This window comes from Pecten maximus, chromosome 3, assembly GCF_902652985.1.
Source record: "Pecten maximus chromosome 3, xPecMax1.1, whole genome shotgun sequence".
Taxonomy (NCBI): Eukaryota; Metazoa; Mollusca; class Bivalvia; order Pectinida; family Pectinidae; genus Pecten; species Pecten maximus.
Window position 1 is genome coordinate 9,624,952 of NC_047017.1, and position 25,009 is coordinate 9,649,960.

The 25,009-nt window shown below is 37.4% G+C and overlaps 3 protein-coding genes across 3 annotated transcripts in view; 1 reads left to right on the forward strand and 2 right to left on the reverse strand.

Annotated features, from left to right (window-relative positions):
* LOC117323134 (V-type proton ATPase subunit D-like) overlaps positions 1 to 1,948 on the reverse strand; it is a 16,152-nt gene extending 14,204 nt beyond the window's left edge. The window contains exons 1-3 of the mRNA XM_033878165.1: positions 1,851 to 1,948; positions 507 to 624; positions 39 to 186 (exon numbers count right to left, since the gene is read on the reverse strand). Of these exons, the coding sequence (XP_033734056.1) occupies positions 39 to 186; positions 507 to 624; positions 1,851 to 1,888 (304 nt within the window). The 5' untranslated portion in view covers positions 1,889 to 1,948. The remainder of the gene's footprint in view (positions 1 to 38; positions 187 to 506; positions 625 to 1,850) is intronic.
* Positions 1,949 to 3,534: 1,586 nt separating this feature from the next.
* LOC117323138 lies at positions 3,535 to 5,557 on the forward strand. Its single transcript, XM_033878172.1, has 2 exons — positions 3,535 to 3,847; positions 4,575 to 5,557. Exons 1-2 carry the CDS (start codon positions 3,614 to 3,616, stop codon positions 4,671 to 4,673), a joined length of 333 nt encoding a protein of 110 aa, XP_033734063.1. The 5' UTR covers positions 3,535 to 3,613; the 3' UTR covers positions 4,674 to 5,557.
* A 1,383-nt stretch (positions 5,558 to 6,940) lies between these two features.
* Positions 6,941 to 25,009, reverse strand: part of LOC117323137 (echinoderm microtubule-associated protein-like 6) — a 34,654-nt gene continuing 16,585 nt past the window's right edge. The window contains exons 22-36 of the mRNA XM_033878171.1: positions 24,804 to 25,008; positions 24,556 to 24,679; positions 22,478 to 22,574; positions 21,897 to 22,026; positions 19,380 to 19,652; positions 16,684 to 16,907; positions 15,653 to 15,810; positions 14,555 to 14,672; positions 13,970 to 14,158; positions 13,155 to 13,324; positions 12,644 to 12,806; positions 12,087 to 12,190; positions 10,965 to 11,118; positions 10,633 to 10,733; positions 6,941 to 10,231 (exon numbers count right to left, since the gene is read on the reverse strand). Of these exons, the coding sequence (XP_033734062.1) occupies positions 10,207 to 10,231; positions 10,633 to 10,733; positions 10,965 to 11,118; positions 12,087 to 12,190; positions 12,644 to 12,806; positions 13,155 to 13,324; positions 13,970 to 14,158; positions 14,555 to 14,672; positions 15,653 to 15,810; positions 16,684 to 16,907; positions 19,380 to 19,652; positions 21,897 to 22,026; positions 22,478 to 22,574; positions 24,556 to 24,679; positions 24,804 to 25,008 (2,235 nt within the window). The 3' untranslated portion in view covers positions 6,941 to 10,206. The remainder of the gene's footprint in view (positions 10,232 to 10,632; positions 10,734 to 10,964; positions 11,119 to 12,086; positions 12,191 to 12,643; positions 12,807 to 13,154; positions 13,325 to 13,969; positions 14,159 to 14,554; positions 14,673 to 15,652; positions 15,811 to 16,683; positions 16,908 to 19,379; positions 19,653 to 21,896; positions 22,027 to 22,477; positions 22,575 to 24,555; positions 24,680 to 24,803; position 25,009) is intronic.

Below are 25,009 nucleotides of genomic sequence, written 5' to 3' on the forward strand. Positions count from 1 at the left end.
TGAGTTAAAAATTGGCATCAAACAATATTCTGACATACCTGCTACATTTTCTTTTTTTGATCGGACTTTCAGCTGGGCTTTGTTGACGTTCTGTAGAACAATATGTCCAAAATCACCAGATGTAAACTTTGCCTCTGCGAGTGAAAATGCTGCCTCTCTCATCACTTCTCCCATTCGTACTTTTGTCTGAAAAAGTAAAAAGATAATTATTTTGTTACTTATAATTTATATAAATAGAAAATGAGTAAGAGTTTGTTGGGTTGTGAGTATTACTTTTTCATTAATTCCTAATGTTTTAAATGTATCCAAACAACAAGAAAATTAATTTCCTGTTTCAGCAATAAAACCACACGTATGTTAAATAATTGTTAGCTGTGTTTTATCCTGAATTTCCAGAGGTTTTGAGGTGACAAAGGAGATAATTTTTACCCTTGGATTTTGGTGGTGTGTTTTTTTTATACCCAGCCAATTTGAATCTAAGAGTGTCCTAGAACAGGGAATTGTACCTCAATGATTTTCTTGAGAATCATCCTGAATCTTAATGTCAATGCATCTGCCTTCTTTTTCAGCAAGCTGTGGCCCTTCTGTGCTCCCTTTAGTCTTGCCTTCATGATGGTCAAGGCCCTTCAATTATCAAACATAACAGCAGATGTATGTCTTATGTTCATGGTATTTTGTTCATAAAAAAAACTTCATTCTAAACACACACACACACACATATATATTTATTACATTTTTACCAGTGAAATATCAAAAATTATTCATTCTATAAAAGTGATATTTTTCACTAGTGAAAAATATTAAAATATCACTTTTGCTGATTTGACCAATCAAATTAATGATTAGAAAATACCAAAATAATTGACCAATCAGAAAGCCCGACATATATGTCAGCACCTGGACAGGGGAAACTACTTTTTTTGTTTACAAATTATCGCTGTAGGCCTAGTTAGCATACGGGGTAGGTTTTTCGTTGATAAAAAATGTAATAAACAGAATATCTAACAGTGTCTTCAGTAATACCAAATATATTTCACTCGTGTGGCTAATATTTTGATATTTTTCACTCGTGCTGCGCACTCGTGAAAAATATCAAAATATTAGCCCCACTCGTGAAATATATTTGGTATTACTGAAGACACTGTTAGATATCCTCTATATATATATAATACACATCAATACATCATACTTCGCCAATGATCTGGGAAAAAAAACAAAGAAAAAACAGAAGCATCATCGACCTGTATCAATTAAGAGGATATCTAATCAATCATGGAGAATTTACTCCAATTAATTTGGTAATATTACAAATAGAGTACCTGTGCCACAATACCATATACAAATGTATCTGTCCCGTACAATTGCCTTCCAGTCAACAATAGAGAGCGAGGTTCGATTACCTGAACGGATGTGAGGTATTGTGGCCCAGGTACTCTACAGTGTACCCGAAAATAGCGATTATGTGCCCTTAATTATTAGACTATATCTGGATGGGTGACCATGCAAATCACAGACTGTGTCCACGATCCATTCCATGATCAACGACAGATTATTATATTTAATGTTAAAACTACATATCAATATACGGTTTCAAAATTCTGCACAGACGACATGGCTTTGCATACCGCTGCTACTGTAACATACTGTCAGCCCTAGTAGAAACGGTGTAATTTAACGTAATCCATCCGGCGACCGTCCTACGGTCATAGGCCGCAGCATACAGGATGTATTGTAAAATATGTATTATTGATTTGCTGGTCATTTCAACGTTGGCCGTATTTGCAGCTCTTCATATCTTATGGACAGCATTGTTATATTAAATAGAGCACGACTGGAAATAAATAACTTACATCCTAGAAGGGAAAACGTTGATCCTGTCACTCGACATATTTGCTTCTCCAATATGACTATCACGAATGGTCACATGGCTGGTCACGTGACGGCATACTCAAAGGGCGCACTTGATTCTGATCTGCCGTAAATTCCAAACTTTAGTTGTATATTTAAGCATTTACACAGGGAGACCGTAGACGCCGAATAATCAATAACTTAAATGGTAATTAATTAACTCATAACATTATACATCTATTGTATTCTTTATTTAAACAGAAACCTGTGATATACACGTCTCCGATTTAAAGCAGTATAAATTAAGGGGTAGTATTAATATTTTGCACCAAATGTAGTTTATTCTAGTAAGTTCTCTCCAAAAGTATTTATCCGATTTTTTTCATTATTGAATCAAGAAAAAGCTGAAAATATTCATATTGCTTGATCAAGTCAGAGATGTGTATATCAGACAGATGTAATATTCACGTATCTGATCAAGTTCAATAGGAAACAAGTTTAAAAAAGTTAACCTAATTTTACATCAAATAGTAGACCTCTGATAAAATAGCCACGCCTCCACGGCTCAGTGCATAAATACCAAAGCTCACGCTATGTCAGTCTCCAAATTAGTGGAGTCTCTGTGATCTATAGTGCTGCAACTTGTCTGTGTTAATGTAACTCATACCTGATATCAAATTATTCTAAAAAACATTTTATCTGAAAATAAAATTTGCTTCAGTTTTATTTCAAATAAGTTTTTTTTTCATCTTACATGTATGAAATCCGTGGTGTAATTAAGAAAAACCAAACAACATAGACATCAAATTTTTTTTATTGTACTCTCCGGGGATTTTTTAATTAAAAAGTAAATATGAGAATGGGCATTAATTATTGAATATGGTAGGTCATTCATTTTAATAAAATCAGTCGGAATCTATTGAAAGCCAGTGAGACATGCTAAATGCGAATTAGGGCCTACTTGATGCTAAATGTTTAATGCGAAATACTAAAAGCTTTAAGTTGTACTTTTGATTTATTTCCATTATACATCCTCGGATAACACTAAGCTAATACACTTATCACGTGATAAGTACCAACCGTGGGTATCCGACGATGATAACAATACTAGAAGCAGTAAAAACACCCATGGTTTGCTTCAGAGCTAATATCGATAGACAGTATAGGCCCTGAGCAGCTAGAGAGTATTCAAAATTTCAAATTTACAAAATGACATTTTGCAATAAGCATTGAACATTTTTTCTAAATGCGAAATTCTTTGCTAAATGCGAAATGCTTGGTCTAATGTAAAATACGAAATGCAAAATATCTTATGCTACTCTAATCGTTTAATGCAAAATGCCTTCTAGACCTAAAATACGGAAATTATCCGCTTTGCAGCAAACAGTGCTTGCTTTGTTTACAAATTATCCCTTTTAGTTCGATTATGCTCAATTGCAGTGGATTTTTGCATTAAAAAATTCGAATAAAGCATTTTGCAAAAAGCCTTTAGCATGCATATATATGATACACGTCTCTGATATATTGTACCAGGTCTCTATATGAATCTACAGTAGACAGTTTATTTTCTTTATGCATACAGTACAGTAACAGTAATAATTCAACTTTTTAAGAGGAAAGAATAATTTTACTGAAGTTAACGGAGGTGAATGTCTGATAGCATGTAGGCCTAGCTACCTACACAATCAAAACGCGCCCCAGCCCAAGGGATGTAACTCTTGCACGCACTGTGCTGTCGTGGTCTTGACAATCAAATGTAAACAACATGGCGGATTCAACGCAAGTTGGTGTTACGGAAGATATCGCCGATGCTGCGAAGGCTGAAATAGAGAAGGCTATGAGTCTGGCACTAAAGGGAATTACGAGTTTAGACGACGGCAACTCCGAAGATACGTCCAGGGTTGTCAAAGAAGAGGTCGTTTACATGGAACCGATCCAAGATCCATATGGCAAAGCAATCAAGTATTTGGAACAGCACAATATCCTTCAGTTATTCCAGGTGAGTTCAGTGAAGTCTCAACATCAGTTTCTAAATGTATTAAAAACACCCGAATAAGACATATTTTTTTTTTAACAGTCGAACAGACTTCCCAGTTTATATTTAAAATTGTGTTATTTTCCCAAAAACAAGTTATAAATATAGACTATTCAGACATATATATTCACTCCCATCTACCCCACTGTGGTCCCATCTACCCCACTGTGGTCCTCTCTACCCCACTGTGGTCCCCTCTACCCCATTGTGGTCCCCTCTAACCCACTGTGGTCCCCTCTAACCCACTGTGGTCCCCTCTACCCCATTGTGGTCCCTCTAACCCATTGTGGTCCCCTCTACCCCACTCTGGTCCCTATCTTCCCCTCTGTTGTACCCCTCTATCCCACTCTGTGGTCCTCCTCTTGCCAACTGTAGTCCCTCTCTTCCCTTCTCTTGTACCCCCTCTGCCTCACTTTCCTCCCTCTACCCAAATGTGGCTCCCCCTTATCCCACTCCCTCCTCTTCTCCCCTTCTGGCCCCCCTCTTATCCCACCCTTTACCCCACTTTGTCCCCCCCCCCCCTTTTATCCCACTCTGGGGCCCCTCTGGTCCCTCCTTTGCTCCTCCCTCTACCTCATTCTGCCCCCCCCCCCCTCCCCCTCTGGTCCCCCCTATCCCAATCTGGGGACCATCACTTCTTTTGTTCAATTTTTAAAAAGTTAGTTTGAGTTTGATTATCTCTTTGTTGCAGTCACTAACCACGAACATCGTGTACAGAAAACCAGAGGACCCCTTAGCCTACATGATGAAGGAAGTGAAGAAAATGCAGAAACAGAAACAAGAATCATAAAGTGCTGTTTCATGTTACATGGTTGTGGAATCTGGAGTTAGAGAAATGGCCACATAAAACTGCCAAAAATGAACAGGAGATTATCAGGAAGTAATGAAGTGATATGTTATCACATTCCTGTGGGTCGTTTAAGCAATTTATGTCTTTCAATGTGTACATACTAGTTGTTAAAGCAGTATTGTCTGACTATACTGATGATCCTGAAGAGGTGAAGACTTTCTCGAAAAGGATGGACTAGACGTGTGTGTGTTCGTGTGTGTGTATATTGTGTATTAATTTATATGTACATTTGTATATAGAGGATACTTAATGAATAATTGATATATTTAGAAAGTATAATCCCAACATCTGTCAGTAAGATGAGGCACAAATTGGAAATGTGAATTTGGATTCTGTCATACTAGTTTAACATATTTGGAATTTAATAAAAAAAATCCATTAAAGATTATATTAAACTTATGAAAGTACAGCAATGATGAAAAAAATATACAAATGTTTCTTGCTTCATTAGTAAAATATTTCATTCAAAAACTTTATAGATTGAAATAATCCTAAAGACAAAATCTACTGTAAGTGGTGAAATGTGATAAGATACACAGGGGACTGTTTCTAAGCCACTGTCCATGTAATAAATATAATTGGACTAGGAAATTAAGCCAAGTCCCTGTGATAAGATATATACACCTCATCACTTTATCATTTTAGTTTAATTTTGCTTCTCACAAAATCATTTTACTGCCAATTTTACTTGTGGTTTTTTGGATACCTTGTGTTAGTAATACATTACTGTACATTATTAAAAATAATAGATCATAATTTTCATGTAAGGCAATGTCTGTTAAAGAACATATATATATACCTATTCATTAAATGTATGTCTTCTTGTTTTTTTCCCTTTATATATCTTACGAAGAGAAATTGTTTTGAGCTGGGTGAAGGACAGCATTCATTGTTAATATTTATTTCTAGATAGAAATTATCACACAACACAATTGACCTGTGCTGAAAATTACACATTTTTATGATATAGCATAGAACTGAATGGAATTTTTTTTATATTAACTTATTTTTGGCGGATAAGTTGTCAAAAAAATAATTCAAATTGATTGTACTAATAATTTTCTTTGTAGTGTCTGTAAAATCAGTGTATTAAGGCAAAAAACAAAGGGGAATAACTCTGTAAATCTGAGACAGGTACTCTAACCAGAAGTGTACCCATTTGGATATGAACAAGAAACAGTGTGAAGCAGATGATCAGTTCTTGATCTAGTCTGATTCTGACTATCTGTTTAATATACTGTAGCTATTGAGTTATTAGTTATTGATCTAGCCTGACTATCTGTTTAATATACTGTAGCTAGCGGATGGTTAGTTCTTGATCTAGTCTGATCTGACTATCTGTTTAATATACTGTGTGCAGCGGATAATCAGTTCTTGATCCAGTCTGACTATCCGTTTAATACACTGTAGCTAGCAGATGATCAGTTCTTGATCTAGTCTGATCTGACTATCTGTTTAATATACTGTGTGTAGCAGATCATCTGCTACTTACAGTACCAGTGATATTGAAGTGGATAGGTCATCAGAATCCTTTAGACGATCAAAAACTCACAAAGTTATGGCGTAAAAAGATAAAGTATGAGAGGAGTAAGGGACATCTCTCATCCTGGTATATATAATCATACAGTAATAAGTTTGAAATTGGCCAGGAATATAGGAAGCAGTAGTCCTGATGAGCAAAACCGAACTGCTCCACACCATCAGAAATCACACTGCCAGTTTTTAATTTTAACATATTTTTAAAGATATTTGTGTCTTGAAAAGAATATCAAATAAGAAAAAGTTGACAGAACTTATTTCTCTGGTACCCCATATTACAAAAATTACAACACAAGTAACTGAGGTGTAGACAAGGGGACAAGAAAATGATGTCCGAATGATATGATTTGTCATAAAAAGGTATTTAATCATTTGAAAATGTGGTGAAACATCATCCAGGGGTCCATAGAAAAGTTTGTACTACACAGGCAATATTTCTTCACGTGAAATTTACATGAAATTCACGTCAATTTCGCGTGAAAAGGGCAAAAAAGTGAAATTCACATGAAGAAAATAATGTGAATTTCATGTGAAAAAAATCACGTGAAATTCACGTGAACTTCATGTGAATTTCAGGTGAACAATTTTCACGTGAAGGAATAGTGCCTGTGTAGGTTTGTGTTTGTTTAGTAGGGTTCGACTGATCAAAGGAAGAAAAGAAAACGTTATTCATTATAAATTAATTTATTGACTAACAGTTATATACTGAAGTATTGATTTTAATACATAAACGTCATTCACACTGGTATACCAGTATATCCTCATACTGAACCACGGTTTGTAGAAGGTACTGAACCATAGTATTTAAAATTATGATAAATGGTATATTTGTCCCATTTCTCTTCACACTTCCTGCTGATAAAAATCTCCAAACGATCATTTAAACAGTAGTTGAGGTATGAAATGGCAGCCATTTTGTGTGATAGAATCAGAGACCTTATAACTATCATCAAAATTCTATACATCAGAATGACAGAATGTACAAAATTACTTTATCAGTCTAAAGACAATGATGGAGGCCTTTCTGGGCCATTTTTTGGTATAACAAAACGCAGGAGATAATTTAAGATTAGCAAAACAAGGAGGTTGATATAAACAGGAAGTAATTGTGACTGTGAAGTATTTACTCCAGTATACATCACCTACAATAGGTACAATGTCTATTACCTATATTATCTATATACCGATTAATACCAAGATATTCCAATACATTTACAGAGTACTACGAAGTCCTGCCTACATTATCATCTGTATACCTTTTATACACCAACCAGACAACCAGACATCAAAACACATTGCATACCTCATGTTGGGCAGTAAGCTCAACATATAACAGGCATGCTAAAGGAAGTGCTGAACAGTTTTGTTCATTGGTAGTTATTAAAAACTATGAGGACATTAAAAAAAAAAAAAAAAAATGAAGATACCTAGTTTGATGGCAGTGGTTGGTTAGTTATAAAGTTAGTACATTATATGCACACAAATACAGATGATCAAAATTTAATAATGTTTTACATGGTTTGGCATTTGAACAATTTTCTCATCACTAATACAAGTTAAAATCTTGAGATTTATTGCATGTGCTTATGATGGAAAAACTGTTTTCACAACAAGGCATGAAAAACATGATACAACAGGCTAAATCTATAATCTATTTTAAACTACTACATGTAGCATAATCATTTATTGATATACCTAGTGGTAGACTGATTTATTACAACATGCCTTCTAAGTCATTATATTACACCTAGCGGCATAATTTATTACAACATACCTACCCGAATCCTATATTATACCTACCAGCTAATTATACCCATCCAGTGGCTGAATTAATAGATGTACACCTATATGGCATAATGATATTACAATATTGTCCTACTAACCTAAAGCCTAACTAGGGTGTATTATGTAAAATGTGTAAGTATAAAGATTTAAAATATCTACAGTCATCATCAGTTGAACTATCTTCCCATTATTAACCCGATGCTGCCAATAAAATGATTCTTCCGATGATGACACAATGATCTACATGTATAAGTAAAATGTTATAAATGAATCTCAGTTGTCTGGATCATCACAATCCACACAATAGTCATGTACAAATAGATTGTGATAATAGATCAATACAAATTAATGGACGTTTCACATAAAGTAGATCAATACAAATTAATGGACGTTTCACATAAAGTGATCAAAATACAATAAACATCAGAGAAGTGTATACCTGTATACACCGACACATGGAAAAGTTCCTCACATAGGAATGTGTATAAACTTATATAAAATAAGTGGCCAAAAGGGCCTGTATGGCTCAGATCTCTTCAAACATATTTTTTGGAATTAAATTTACTCCATATACATATACTAGTTTGGTCAAATTATTGACACATGCTTGCCATCACAAATAAAGTGCACGAGGAAAGCTATTTGTAAAACATTTCAAGCAAAGCAGGCCCAGATATAGGACCAGCTTTATTTGCCTGGATATTTCACCAATCATGGCAAAATACCTTTATTTTTCTGTATTTAAGTTCCACATATCTTGTAAAAAAGAGATTTTGCAGTACATGTTTAGATATGTATATATGATTGGGATCTCAATGTTTTCCACCTGGTACACTATGTATGATCCTTAGACAATTTTGGGCCAATATTGATGACATGGTTGTGTTCATCTCTTATGCCCGGTAATTTAATTGTTTATACCCCTGGTAGTATATGCATGGTTTTGTTTGAAGTGGAGATCTTCACTTTTTGCATGTTCAAATTCTGGGAGGAATGTCAGGTGTTTCTATATTAATATTATGACCCAAGGAATATAGTTCCTCCATTTGAATGATTTTGAAACTCCAAGAACAATCAGGTTGACCGCTGAAATGAATAAAAAATGTCCCCTATCATCATGCAAATCCCCATCACCTATAAAAGATGGCTTCAGTCAAATTTCCAGATTTTCTGAAGTTCCATTCACTATTTGAGAGGTTAATTTGAGAAATTCTTGATGAATGGACAGACACTATGGCCATATAATAACCTAAGCTAACCTTAGTCTGTACGACCAGGAGAGTAAACGATCCTTCCAATTAAAGTACATGTTCTATATTTATATACTGATGTAAACAATAACAATAAAATGATAACAACAATGCTGGCAAAATAATCAAAATAATATATAAATTTTACCTACATGCTAACACCGTCAGATAACAGTCAAAATAATATATAAATTGTACCTACATGATTACACAGTCAGATGACAGTAACACAGCCATATATATATCATACTGATATAATAATTGTATATGTATGTAAGAAAATACAGCAGCTGTGTAAGCTAAAAATCTCAAAAAGATGGATATAATTAAATCTGCATGTCATATATACATTATCTCTCAAACAATAATCTTAATGTATCACTATTTTCAGATTTTTATAAAAAGGCAAAAAATTGCAAAAATTTACATTGCATGTATATTGTACAGTACACACAGCCTAATTAACCAGACCCTTCCAATCTGACCAAAGACTTTGGTTCCAAATATATCATACATAACAAGAAGACTCTACCGTAAGCAAATTGTGTAGTTCCTACTGAGTCTGGTTTAGACAGAGTTAGCTGTGACGATGTTATTTGGACGGAAATTAAATTAGAGGCACAAATATTCTATACTTCAGTGGCTGGAGGTGCCACACCTAGCAGTGTCTAAAAAGTTCCTGACCGAAACTGTTTGTGTAGAATGAGATGACAAAAGGCACTCTCTTTCATGTTTACGGTACAAGGACATCCTGTCTGTTTTAAACAGTTTCAATGGGAGATAATAACCAGTTGAAACCAAATTTTCCTCATATTTAAACACAATGATCCTGGCAGTCTGCTGCTGAAGGCTGGTATCCATGGTTACCAGGCAGGTAGCTTGGTATCCGGGAAACACAATTAAAGGCATTTCCACACAAAAACGCTGTAGAGAAGAAACAAAAGTTTTATTACACATGCATAAACAAAATAATTACACATGCATGTTAACAAAGTTGCCTCAATCTTGAGATGTTATTTTTACGTTTGTTACTTAGAAGATCTTGTTTGCTAACACTTCACTGAACCTACCATTCATATTTTAAACACTGAGTTACTTGGGATATCCTATCTGAAAACGTAGGAAAGTGAGCTAAGCTTACATTTCCCCAGTCCACTTGTTGAGCAGGACAGTCTAACATTCAGCAATGTTTTATTTGGAGAAAAAATGTGTAGATATTACAGAAACAGGTCAGATTTTAAAATCTTTTATTGTTCGATCACTTGCCTATTGGCTAGGTGATCTTACATGACATTAAGTAGTACAGAAAGACGGCTACAACTTACCTGCAATCATCTCCACCTGTACTGATGAGATATTTGTCATCATATGTAAATCTTACATTGGTAACATGGGCAGAGTGGCCTACAAACGACTTATGCTGCACCTGTAAAATAGTATATTGTATTAGTATATAAAGTAATAAAGAATGTACTTTTATTTTGTCAAATACAGTAATAAATCTAGGTTGAAGACACTTGTTTCTCCTCAATTTCAAATTAAGAAGAGTTGACAGATATGCTACAATACAGAGACTGGAAGAGAGTTCTTATGGTGCCATCTTGAGGATAACAAATAAAATAAAATAATTCTTCTATTAAGGTGTTATTCTACCTACCTGTTTATCTGAGCAGGGGAACTCAAATAATTTGACAAATCCAAAGTCATCACCAGTTGCCAAGGCATTACCAAGGTGAGAGAGGTGGGTACAGTTAATGTCACCTCCACTGGAATCCTTGGGCCAGATACCGAGTACTTCATGTCCCAGGGTACTGAAACATCAAGTCGTAAACATATACTGTACTGTATGTTAATACAGTCATGTACGGTAAACATAATCAACGGCCGCACTTGTAAATATATACTGTATGTTAATTCTCCCAGGGTACTAAAACGTCAATAGATGTATACTGTATGTAAATATGAAAAATGATGACAAATTTAATTTAAATGTTAACTTAATCAATGACTACACTCGTTAATGTATACTGTATGTTAATACAGAGTCATATAAACTGATCAATGACCACACTCGTTAATGTATACTGTATGTTAATACAGAGTTATGTAAACTGATCAATGACTACACTCGTTAATGTACACTGTATGTTAATATAAATATATAAAACAAATAAAAATAAATATGTTTTGGTCTATGTCGACCATATTGCAACTGAGCCGCTTTGCTTGAATGTGCATGCCGGTTGCAAGCTCAAAACCGGCAAATGGCACCAACGGCAAGCTAGAATCAAATTCGCCCATAAATTCGCATAAAATAATCTTGACAACAACAGTTCTTATTATGATATATTATGTATGTTACCTTTGACCTGGTGGTCAGGTGACACACTCTCCTTTCACCTAGGTGACCAGGGTTTGATTTTGATAAACATATTTGTAAAGCATTTTGTAAACATCGAACGCTGCAATACATTCAAAATCAACTTATTTTGCAATATACTTGTATATGACTAAAATAGCCTAACAGGCTCAAAACAAGTTGAAATTCTTTAAATCTCACTTAATCTAATGTTTTGGTTGAACATGTCACCATCTTGTATGCCGGTGTGGCGGTGCTTCGTAACCAGCAGGAATTTACCAGTAATTTTGCTGCCTTTCCACCTTGCCGCCGGCACCCCTGGCACGTCAGAATTAATTAAGTTCGCCCAATAATTATTGTTTTACAGTTATATTCATTATTCTTCTAAGTATACTAAAACTTAGAACTAGTGATACAAACCTTGTCCATGACGCCCATGTGATGTTGTCTGTGATCTTCTCATCCTTGACCAACACTCCGCTGGGTACTTTGAATATCTGATGGATGTACGCTCCAGTGCTTACCTGTAAATATTTACACTGTTGTAAAACTACAAATATCTTGATATTCTGTACAGTGTTGTAAAACAACAAATATCTTGATATTCTGTACAGTGTTGTAAAACTACAAATACCTTGATATTCTGTACAGTGTTGTAAAACTACAAATATCTTGATATTCTGAATGCTTACATATATCTTAACATATCACAAAGGTCTGTTGTAGCATAATCAGAAATCCTATATCACAGTATATAAATATTGCTAGGAACATTAGCTGGGAAGACAGCAGGATTGTAAACTTGAGGAAACTAACTCCAACATACAATACTATTAAATATCTGTCAACAAAGTACTCACTCTGACTTATGTTGCTATTGAAGTATTTGCCCCGATGTATACTCCATGTCTGCATTCTGTACTTACTCCGAAAAATAAAGTGAACAAAAATGAACTAATTTTCTGTGATTTACTCACCCTGATATACTGGCTGTCAGCTGAGAAGTCCATCTGGATGACAAAGGTAGGTATACCTTTGCAGTAGCCTGCTCGCTGGAGTGACTGCCCTTTACTGAGGTCATAGAAATCCACACAGCAATCCTCTGATCCGACAGCAAGAATTTTCCCATCAGGACTGAACCTGTCAATTAAACACCAATTTGGTTTTATTCTGACTAATTGCTGAATTGGTATTTAAGTTACAGAACAGAATTTTAACCTAATTAGAGCCCTTTTTTTTTCTAAGTGCAACCCTCCAACAATACACTGTGCACAATATACAAACTAATCCTAAATAAGTAAATTTAATATTGTTTACTGAATTAAATTGAAACCTTCCCCTGATATGTAGGTGGGTAGAGGGGAGTTTAATTTTTGTGGAATCAAAGAATATCTTAGCCCAATTTTTCAATGCAAAGAGTGCCAAAAATATAAGATTACCACTAAAATACATATGTTTACAGTAACTTGGAAATGACAATCTGTGTACCTGATGTCATTGATGGCACCAGCTCTATCCCTTCGTTTTCCCCAAAGCTTCAAACCGTTAGTCAACAGCACCACAAACTCTCCATTTTTCAGACCCACAGCTAACATCTCACCGTCCACACTGAAAGCTGCTGACCTGGCTGCGCCGATGTCCAGTCTTGCCACAGTAGTCTGATGTAAAAAGAAAAGTTTAGATGTTTATTGAAGGTTTAGATCAATGAATATTCAACATATTTATTAATAAGGTTTCCGTCAATGAATATTCATGACATGAAACATAATTATCAATAAAGGTTATATTTAATGAATTTTCATGTGTTTCTTAATAAAGTTAAGATCGATGAATATTCATGGCAGGTTATTTATATGGCTAAGATTAATAAGGTTAAGATTGATGACTATTCATGGTTGGTTAGCAATAAGATTTAGATTTATGACATTTATGACATTTGATTAATTTGTCTAAGGAAATTAATACCTGGAACATAAATGTGTGTTAATTTTGGTGGATAAATTCAATTCCAGGTACATGATGATGCACTTGTTGAAAGTTAACCAACATTAAGTCAATCTTTGACTCACTGTGTATTTTCCATAGGATTTAATTCAAATTCATGGACAAATACATATTAATGATTTTTTGTTTATTCTAGAGAATAATAGGTCTATAGGCCTTAACGCTCTCCTGACAAATTTCAACACATATCATATTATGCAGTGAAGCATATTGATAATGAACACCAGGAACACTAAGAACACAAATTGATAATGAACCACAGAAGTTTATAAAGTTACCAAACAATACGCTGAACTTACCTTTTTAGCCAGGTCCCAGTACCTGACTGTGCCATCGAAGCTGGCGGTGATAAAACAGGGATTGGTGGGGTGAACATCGAGGCCCCAAACCTCTCCCTCAGCATGACCCCCTACTAACACTGATGTCGTCCCACTCTTCTCTGCTACCTCAACCACAGTGTTACCCCTCGTCCCGACCAGGATTTTACCCTGAGGATGAGAATAGGACAAATCACTATAGCTGATGCCTTCATCATTGAGATGATATCCTCGTCATTAATATTGTGAGATGATACCCCTGTCATTGTGAGATGATACCCTCACCATTGTGAGATGATACCCTCATCATTGTGAGATGATACCCTCATCATTATAGCTGATGCCCTCATCATTGATCAGGGATGTCAAGGGATGTTATTAGTAACCTTAGCCACTTTCAAAGACCAATTAATATTCTATTCAAATGAATGTATAAATGACTGAAAGGTAATCTTATACAAAAATGTTCGTTTATCTATTTGGAAAACCTGATGATATTATTATCGACTATTATCTCTGCGAGTCTGGTCTTACTTCTTGTTTACAGTGTAAACTGTATATAATTACCTTTGTTCGGCACACTGACTTGACAACTGAGGGCTTCAAATTGCCTTCCTGTACTGTGAAGGCACGGCATCTCTTCATCTCCTGGTCCCACAGCTTCACTGGACCACTTTCTCGGGAACTGTACAAAATACAGAAAACTAAACCTAGAACACATACAGAGTAGTAAAACTAAACCTAGAACACATAGAGAGTAGTAAACTAAAGACTCATTAAACTAACGACTCACTAAACCAGTGACTCACTAAACCTAACGACTCACTACACTAACGACTCACTAAACCTAACGACTCACTAAACCTAACAACTCACTACACTAACGACTCAACTACACTAACGACTCACTACACTAACGACTCACTACACTAACGACTCACTAAACCTAACGACTCACTAAACCTAACGACTCACTACACTAACGACTAACTAAACCTAACGACTCACTAAACCTAACGACTCACTACACTAACGACTCACTAAACCTAACGACTCACTAAACCTAACGACTCACTAAACCTAACGACTCACTACACTAATGACTCACTACACTAACGACTTAAGTTCTTGTGTACATGTTTATGGTGGTACTGTAGAAAACAGAACAACCTTCGAGTTGATACATTTCTATTGTAGTGTATCTATCATTCCAAAACACAGATATGAATTGTTTATAAATGGAATTGCTTTTCTCTCTTGATGTCTCCTCAATGATATATCTAATGTTGGTACATTCTCAGAAAATAAAGGACCTTTGTTGTGGTTTGTTTCAGTAAGTGTCTGATGTTATTTTCAATGTACATGTATCTACTGTTCAATACTTTACAATGTAACACTGATTAGACTTGGAATGCTAAAGTCTGATCTCACAACAAAGATTTTCTAAGCTGTTAAAGACATGCTGAAGATCTTTACTTCATACAGACTTAGATCAACAAAGAGTTTCTAAGCTGCTTGAGACATGCTGAAGACCTTTACTTCATATAGCCTAAAAGTTCATTTTCCTTGCCATGAATGTAATCTATGAAATGAAATCAAACGTCGGTGTCTTTGACCAACCATCAAAATATTCTGTGTATCCTGAGCGGTCAGTACAATACTTACGCTGGTTCCTTGCCACCAGTAACAATGAGGCCGTCCCTGAGAGTTGTAAACATGGTGAAGACAGGGCCACTGTGAGCTTTCTGTACCAGTCTGACAAGTGTGGTGTCCTTCCATACATACACATCCCCACTCATGGCACCAGTGTACGTCAAATTATTCTGTAAAATATATACACATTATATTTAACATGTACACATTCCCATTCATGGCACCGGTGTACGTCAAATTGTTCTGTAAAATATACACAACACATTATATTTAACATATACACATCCCCATTCATGGCACCATGTATGTCAAATTGTTCTGTAAAATATACACATTATATTTAACATGTACACATCCCCATTCATGGCACCATGTATGTAAAATTGTTCTGTAAAATATACACATTATATTTAACATGTACACATCCCCATTCATGGCACCATGTATGTCAAATTGTTCTGTAAAATATACACATCCCCACTCATGGCACCAGTGTACGTCAAATTGTTCTGTAAAATATACACATTATATTTAACATGTACACATCACCATTCATGGCGCCATGTATGTCAAATTGTTCTGTAAAATTTATACACATTATATTTAACATGTACACATCCCCATTCATGGCGCAATGTATGTCAAATTGTTCTCTAAAATATATACACATTATATTTAACATGTACACATCACCATTCATGGCGCCATGTATGTCAAATTGTTCTGTCAATCATATCACATGTCATATTGATGATTTTTATATAAAACAACAATACAAAGATCATGAATGTAACAAACATGCAATAAATGAAATACAAGTATATCAGTTTTGTAACTTAATCTTATATAATAAAGAAAATGCCCAATCATTTCAAAGCGATCTCTAGTTCTTTTCTCATTAAATCACCCAAAAGTTCAAAGCCCAGGTATGTTTTGGATACTGCCTCAATACAAGAGCAACACTCTTCACTATGTCTCTGACCACTTTGTGGTAAGGGCATAAAACTTCTTTGAAATCTTGTTTTCAATTCAGCTAAACTTACCGCTCCAAAGGCTAATGATAGCATGGTCTGCATCTTGACTGTGGTGCCTGGGTCCATCCCTGCTGTGGTCAATATGCCTCTTTTACCTCTCAACTCACTGCCTGCTACTGTCCAGAACTTGACATGCTTCACTCCAACAGTTACAAACTGACTATCAGAGTCCGGTCGGAACTCTGCTTGGAAAATTCTCTGGTTATGTCCGGCTGCTGCTCCGACCTTTGACCCTGTAATATGGAAGAGGTTCATTAATTCATCTTCATTTTACATTATAATTCTAGATACATGTATTAGATTTTCTAGCAGAGAAAAGAACAGTGAATAGAATTTCGCAACCCACAAAGATTCACGGTCATTTTAAGGCAGGGTTGTCAGTAGTTTGTGGCTACTTCATTGGATAAGATACAAATTGCATGTCACATGCCATTCAGTATTATGGGGGTAAAACATATATCTCCAAGGCATAGGTCTGTGATCCCATCTTCCTGGGAAACACAAACCAGTCGGAGAAGGAACAAGAGGCCCATGAGGCCTGTATCGCTCACCTGGTTGGATTAGACGAAATGTCGAAATAATGTTCATATTCAATTTGTTTTATTTGTAAAACTCTAACAATGCTATATATGGTTATAGTGTGGGAATCCGAACTGCTTTAAAGATTAATGAAGTCCAGACTCTCTAAGGTCTGAAAGACCTCAAGAATTGTTTATAGAACATGCATTCATCACTTTATGACAAGTAGCGATTTAAAGGAATTACCTCTATTTCACCTATTGGGCCCAGCCCCTTTGGCCCTTCGGGGGTCAGAGTCACCATTTATGCAAAATCTGTTCCCCTGTTTCTGACCAAATTGGGTTCAAATCCATTCATAACTTAATGACTAGTAGCGATTCAAAGGAATTACCTCTATTTCCCCCACTGGGCCCCGCCCTTTTGGCCCCTTTAGGGTCAGAGTCACCGTTATGCAAAATCTGTTCCCCTTCCCCCAGGGATGTTTCAGACCAAATTGGGTTCAAATCCATTCATAACTTAATTACTAGTAGCAATTTAAAGGAATTACCTCTATTTCCTCTATTGGGCCTCACCCCTTTGGCCCCTCCGGGGTCAGAGCCACCATTTATGCAAAATCTGTTCCCCTTCCCCCAAGGATGTTTCTGACCAAATTTGGTTCAAATCCATTCATAACTTAATGACTAGTAGCGATTCAAAGGAATTACCTCTATTTCCCCCACTGGGCCCCGCCCTTTTGGCCCCTTTAGGGTCAGAGTCACCATTGATGCACAATCTGTTCCCCTTCCACCAAGGATGTTTCGGACCATATTGGGTTCAAATCCATTCATAACTTAATAACTAGTAGCGATTTAAAGGAATTACCTCTATTTCCCCTATTGGGCCCAGCCCCTTTGGCCCCTCGGGGATCAGAGTCACCATTTATGCAAAATCTGTTCCCCTTCCCCAAAGGATGTTTCTGACCAAATTTGGTTCAAATCCATTCATAACTTTATGACTAGTAGCGATTCAAAGGAATTACCTCTATTTCCCCCACTGGGCCCCGCCCTTTTGGCCCCTTTAGGGTCAGAGTCACCATTGATGCACAATCTGTTCCCCTTCCACCAAGGATGTTTCGGACCATATTGGGTTCAAATCCATTCATAACTTAATAACTAGTAGCGATTTAAAGGAATTACCTCTATTTCACCTATTGGGCCCCGCCCCTTTGGCCCCTCAGGGGTCAGAGTCACCATTTATGCAAAATCTGTTCCCCTTCCCCAAAGGATGTTTCTGACCAAATTTGGTTCAAATCCATTCATAACTTAATGACTAGTAGCGATTCAAAGGAATTACCTCTATTTCCCCCACTGGGCCCCGCCCTTTTGGCCCCTTTAGGGTCAGAGTCACCATTGATGCACAATCTGTTCCCCTTCCACCAAGGATGTTTCGGACCATATTGGGTTCAAATCCATTCATAACTTAATAACTAGTAGCGATTTAAAGGAATTACCTCTATTTCACCTATTGGGCCCCGCCCCTTTGGCCCCTCAGGGGTCAGAGTCACCATATATGCAAAATCTGTTCCCCTTCCACCAAGGATGTTTCGGACCATATTGGGTTCAAATCCATTCATAACTTAATAACTAGTAGCGATTTAAAGGAATTACCTCTATTTCACATATTGGGCCCCGCCCCTTTGGCCCCTCAGGGGTCAGAGTCACCATTTATGCAAAATCTGTTCCCCTTCCCCCAAGGATGTTTCTGACCAAATTGGGTTCAAATCCATTCATAACTTTATGACTAGTAGCGATTTAAAGGAATTACCTCTATTTCCCCTATTGGGCCCAGCCCCTTTGGCCCCTCGGGGGGTCAGAGTCACCATTTATGAAAAATCTGTTCCCATTGTGCCAAGGATGTTTCTGACCAAATTTGGTCAAAATCCAATAAGAACTTTTTGACTAGTAGCGATTTGAAGCAATTGTTGACGGACGGACGGACGAAGGACGCTGCGCCATGGCATAAGCTCACCGGACCTTTGGTCCAGGTGAGCTAATAAAACCAACTGACTGAGCTATCATGGCAGAAATGATATATCAGATGTTTGACCAAGAGAATAAGGAAAGAAAGGTTAAAATATAACAGAGATTACATCAGGAGGGTGCTTGACCAAGCAATCATGTTAAAAGGTATAGGACATCCATGGTTACCTTCCTGCCATCTCCACACAATCACATTGTGGTCATCCTCCAGTCCGACTGACAATACATATTTTCCTGAGCAGGAGAAGTCCACAGCACAAACACCCTTGGTATGACCACCTTTTAGTATTGACTTCGTCTCCTTGGTAGAAGCATCCCACACATGAACAGAGGGGACGATTCCAATCTGTCCAGATGCGATCAAACCTTTAAACTTAGGATGTTGATTTACAGCCAGACAAATGATGTCATCGGTGTGTTCTAGATAAAAGCTTTGTTGACCTGGAATCAAAATATATTCAATATTATAAACATAAGATTAAGTGTTGATGCATTTTTAAAACTAAATGTGTTAGAGAGACATGAATGCCGCCAACCAATAACCTGAGATAAGAAAGAGAAAGATTTCATATTAACATTTAATTTAGGTGAAGTCACTAAACAGGTAAATAAAGTTGCAACCAAATTTTGTCATTTTGTCCTTGATCAGGAGATTCTATAATTTTAACCAACATTTTTCAAGAGGTTCTTTTAAAATTCCTGCTGGAGAAGTCAAGGCTCTCCAATTTGGTCCTACTGTATTTGTGAACGTTTTTAATTAAACTTCTTAAAGTTAACGGTCGTAACTCGAACCAAATCAGAACTTGACCCTACATATAACTACTGTACAACTACATATTTACCAAACACTTGTATCTAATAAAGGGTAAAAGGGTGGAAAGAAAGTTATGACAGCCAACAGTAACACTATATGTCTTGACCACAAAATGGTGGGGACACAAAAATACCTGAATCAACAAGTACAAAAAATTTATGAACAGCAGTAACACTATCAAGTACTCCTGAATTCAGTATCACTTGTCAGACTCACATGAAGACAGGTTTTGGACTATGCCTGCCCCAGAATTCAGCATCACTTGTCACACTCACCTAAAGACAGGTTTTGGACTATGCCTACCCCAGAATTCAGCATCACTTGTCACACTCACCTAAAGACAGGTTTTGGACTATGCCTGCCCCAGAATTCAGTATCACTTGTCAGACTCACCTGAAGACAGGTTTTGGACTATGCCTGCCCCAGAATTCAGCATCACTTGTCACACTCACCTAAAGACAGGTTTTGGACTATGCCTGCCCCAGAATTCAGTATCACTTGTCAGACTCACCTGAAGACAGGTTTTGGACTATGCCTGCCCCAGAATTCAGTATCACTTGTCAGACTCACATAAAGACAGGTTTTGGACTATGCCTGCCCCAGAATTCAGCATCACTTGTCACACTCACATGAAGACAGGTTTTGGACTATGCCTGCCCCAGAGTTCAGTATCACTTGTCAGACTCACCTGAAGACAGGTTTTGGACTATGCCTGCCCCAGAATTCAGTATCACTTGTCAGACTCCCCTTGATGACAGGTTTTGGACTATGCCTGCCCCAGAATTCAGTATCACTTGTCAGACTCACCTGAAGATAGGTTTTGGCCTATGCCTGCCCCAGAATTCAGTATCACTTGTCACACTCACCTGAAGACAGGTTTTGGCCTATGCCTGCCCCAGAATTCAGCATCACTTGTCACACTCACCTAAAGACAGGTTTTGGACTATGCCTGCCCCAGAATTCAGCATCACTTGTCACACTCACCTGAAGACAGGTTTTGGACTATGCCCGCCCCAGAATTCAGCATCACTTGTCAGACTCACCTAAAGACAGGTTTTGGACTATGCCTGCCCCAGAATTCAGTATCACTTGTCAGACTCACCTAAAGACAGGTTTTGGACTATGCCTGCCCCAGAATTCAGTATCACTTGTCACACTCACCTGAAGACAGGTTTTGGACTATGCCTGCCCCAGAATTCAGCATCACTTGTCAGACTCACCTGAAGACAGGTTTTGGACTATGCCTGCCCCAGAATTCAGCATCACTTGTCAGACTCACCTGAAGACAGGTTTTGGACTATGCCTGCCCCAGAATTCAGCATCACTTGTCAGACTCACCTGAAGATAGGTTTTGGACTATGCCTGCCCCAGAATTCAGTATCACTTGTCAGACTCCCCTTGATGACAGGTTTTGGACTATGCCTGCCCCAGAATTCAGTGTCACTTGTCAGACTCACCTGAAGACAGGTTTTGGACTATGCCTGCCCCAGAATTCAGCATCACTTGTCAGACTCACCTGAAGACAGGTTTTGGACTATGCCTGCCCCAGAATTCAGCATCACTTGTCAGACTCACCTGAAGACAGGTTTTGGACTATGCCTGCCCCAGAATTCAGCATCACTTGTCAGACTCACCTGAAGATAGGTTTTGGACTATGCCTGCCCCAGAATTCAGTATCACTTGTCAGACTCCCCTTGATGACAGGTTTTGGACTATGCCTGCCCCAGAATTCAGTGTCACTTGTCAGACTCACCTGAAGACAGGTTTTGGACTATGCCTGCCCCAGAATTCAGCATCACTTGTCACACTCACCTGAAGACAGGTTTTGGACTATGCCTGCCCCAGAATTCAGCATCACTTGTCAGACTCACCTGAAGACAGGTTTTGGACTATGCCTGCCCCAGCTGTGTGGAAGATTATGTCAGCTCCCTCATTTAAATAATGCAGGTTGTTACGAGAATCAAACCCACGATAACCAAACACGTAGTCTAACTGTAGATCCTGTACAGAAATAAAAAACTACTGTTATTGCTTTATGTCAAAATATGACATTATTGTAATGAACTAGTCTAGAATGATGTCTATTAGGCTAGTAAGTGACACCATTACACTATTAAGTCCACACAATCATTTTATTTGAGAATTGTTGTTTTGGAAAAGCAGTATATTTGACATTTATAAGGAGACTCCCTGGTCATCTTCTGCAGTTAAGGCACTAATGTTTTAACAAACTGACTGATTATCCTTTTGAATTATCTCCGAAAAGTAAATTCTGTTTTCTGATTATTATATTTAAAAATCTTTTTTGAAAGCTGACAATCCCATGTGACAATCAAGCGACAACTTTACAGTAAATCGACAACTTTTTGAAAACTTTTGTGATGACTGAACAGTATAAACTACTGTACACACACAGATTTACAGGTAAAAATGAAGAGTTTGTAAAACTTACGGTTACTTGTGTTGTTTTTTTCCTCTTTGAACCTGCAGATGGAGCCTCTGACCTTTGAACTTTGGGAGGTTTTGGAGGCTTTCGCTGGAAACCAGGTCTTTTTCAAAAACGAAAGAGAGATGATATTAAATAATATCTTATGGTTAACATTGCTGTGTATTTGATGTCAGAAGTATTTCTAATTTGTTAATTATGAACAGCTGTTGTCATCCTTATTAGACAAGTGTAATTTTTCCTGACAAAAAATAATTTCAACATTTTTGAAATTTGCTTGATTATTTGTAAGCTATTAACATAACTCTATATATATATATATATAGATTTTCCACCATCTACACAAGACTGTTTAAACTTTCAGAACACAATCATGAATATGAACAAGAGGCCCATGGGCCTTAACGGTCACCTGAGATTTGAAATATTTCAGTTTATTTAATTGACCCTTTTTGCCCCCCCCCCCCCCCCCCCCCCATCAACCCTTAGGGGTCAGTCAGGGCCAACATATGCATATTATCAAACTTTCATTCCATGCTGAAAATGTTAACCAGAATGAATTCCAATAGAAATCAAAACAAATCAGTCAAAAATGTGATTTCCCTATATAAACTATAGTAAAATTTACCCCCTCCCCAGGGGCAAACTTGTGACCCCAGGGTCATGAAATTTAAAATTTCAATAAAGCACCATAAGACCCTTCAAACTATAAAGAGTATTTGATTCCACCTTATTTCAGTCTTGAGAAGAAGATTTTTGAAATTTCAGACAATTTGAACCTTTTTAGCCCCGTCCATCAGCCCCAGGGGGTCAGTCAGGGCCAACATGTGCATGCCATCAAACTGTCATCCCACGCTGACAATGTTTACAAAATTAGAATGAATTCCAAAACCAATAAAAGTCAAAAATGTTATTTCCCTATATAAACTATAGTAAAGTTTAGCCCCGCCCCAGGGGCAAACTTGAGACCCAAGGGTCTTGAAATTCACAATTTTGGTAAAGAACCTTCAAACCCAGCCATCCATGAAGTGTATTTGATTCTATCATATCTGAGAGTAGAGAAGAAGATTTGTGAAATTTCAGTCAATTTGGCCCTTTTTAGCCCCGCCCATCAGCCCCTGGGGGTCAGTCAGGGCCAACAGGTGCATGCCATCAAACTGTCATCCCATGCTGACAATGTTTACAAAATTAGAATGAATTCCAATAGAAATAAAACAAATTAAAGTCAAAAATGTGATTTCCCTATATAAACTATAGTAAAGTTTAGCCCCGCCCCAGGGGCAAACTTGAGACCCAAGGGTCATGAAATTCACAATTTTGGTAAAGAACTTTCAAACCCAGCCATCTATGAAGTGTATTTGATTCTATCATATCTGAGAGTAGAGAAGAAGATTTGTGAAATTTCAGTCAATTTGGCCCTTTTTAGCCCCGCCCATCAGCCCCTGGGGGTCAGTCAGGGCCAACATGTGCATGCCATCAAACTGTCATCCCATGCTGACAATGTTTACAAAATTAGAATGAATTCCAATAGAAATAAAACAAATTAAAGTCAAAAATGTGATTTCCCTATATAAACTATAGTAAAGTTCAGCCCCTCCCCAGGGGCAAACGTGAAACCCCTGGGTCATGAAATTTACAATTTTGGTAAAACACCTTAAGACCCTTCCATCTATGAAGAGTGTTTGATTCCAGCATATCTGAGAGTAGAGAAGAAGATTTTTGAAGTTTTAGTCAATTTGACCCTTTTTGGCCCCGCCCCTCAGGCCCCTGGGGGGTGGGGACCATATAATTTACAATTTTGGTTGACCTTTAGCCATAGAAGCTTCCTGCCAAATTTCATAGAATTTGGTTTGTGGGTTTTGGAGAAGAAGTCGAAAATGTAAATTGTTTACGGACGCACGACGGACGACGCACGACGGACGACGGACGACGGACGACGGACGACGCACGACGACGGACAAAGGGGGATTAGAATAGGTCACTTGAGACTTTGTCTCAGGTGACCTAAAAATCATCTACACCAGACTGTTTAAACTTTCAGAACACAATCATGAATATGCAGACTCATTAGACTAAACACTTACTTTGTCTGTACCCCAGCTCCATCTTGTAGATGTGGTTTTACTCCCTTTCTCTCTCGGATGGGATTTGTGTAACTCTTACTGGCGTAGTCCAGGTTCTTTTCCCGCTCCACGTCACTGTCATAACCTGAAGTAACAACAAATCCATTTGATCTAAAGGTAATGACAAGTACAATGAAGATATACAGACTGAATATTTATAGAAGTAAATGGTAACAAAATACAATAAGAGACATGATTATCTCCCTTACCGCCCTCTTCCTCGGAGTCCGTGTCAGAGTCATCACTATCTCCACATGTGGTGACCGGCCCCTCTGATGGATTACCATAGCGCCACACCATGATGGCAGTGTCGGCCCCGCCAGTTGACACCAACAAGTTATCATCAGAAGTAAATCGTACATTTGTCACATGGGCACTGTGACCAACATACTTCTTGTACTTTGCAAACTTCTCC

What these genes read in the sequence shown, in the direction of transcription:
- LOC117323138 (XM_033878172.1), top strand. Translation starts at nt 3,614, where the DNA reads ATGGCGGATTCAACGCAAGTTGGTGTTACGGAAGATATCGCCGATGCT. An exon ending in ATATCCTTCAGTTATTCCAG is followed by an intron (nt 3,848 to 4,574) that starts GTGAGTTCAGTG and finishes TCTTTGTTGCAG; the next exon opens with TCACTAACCACGAACATCGT.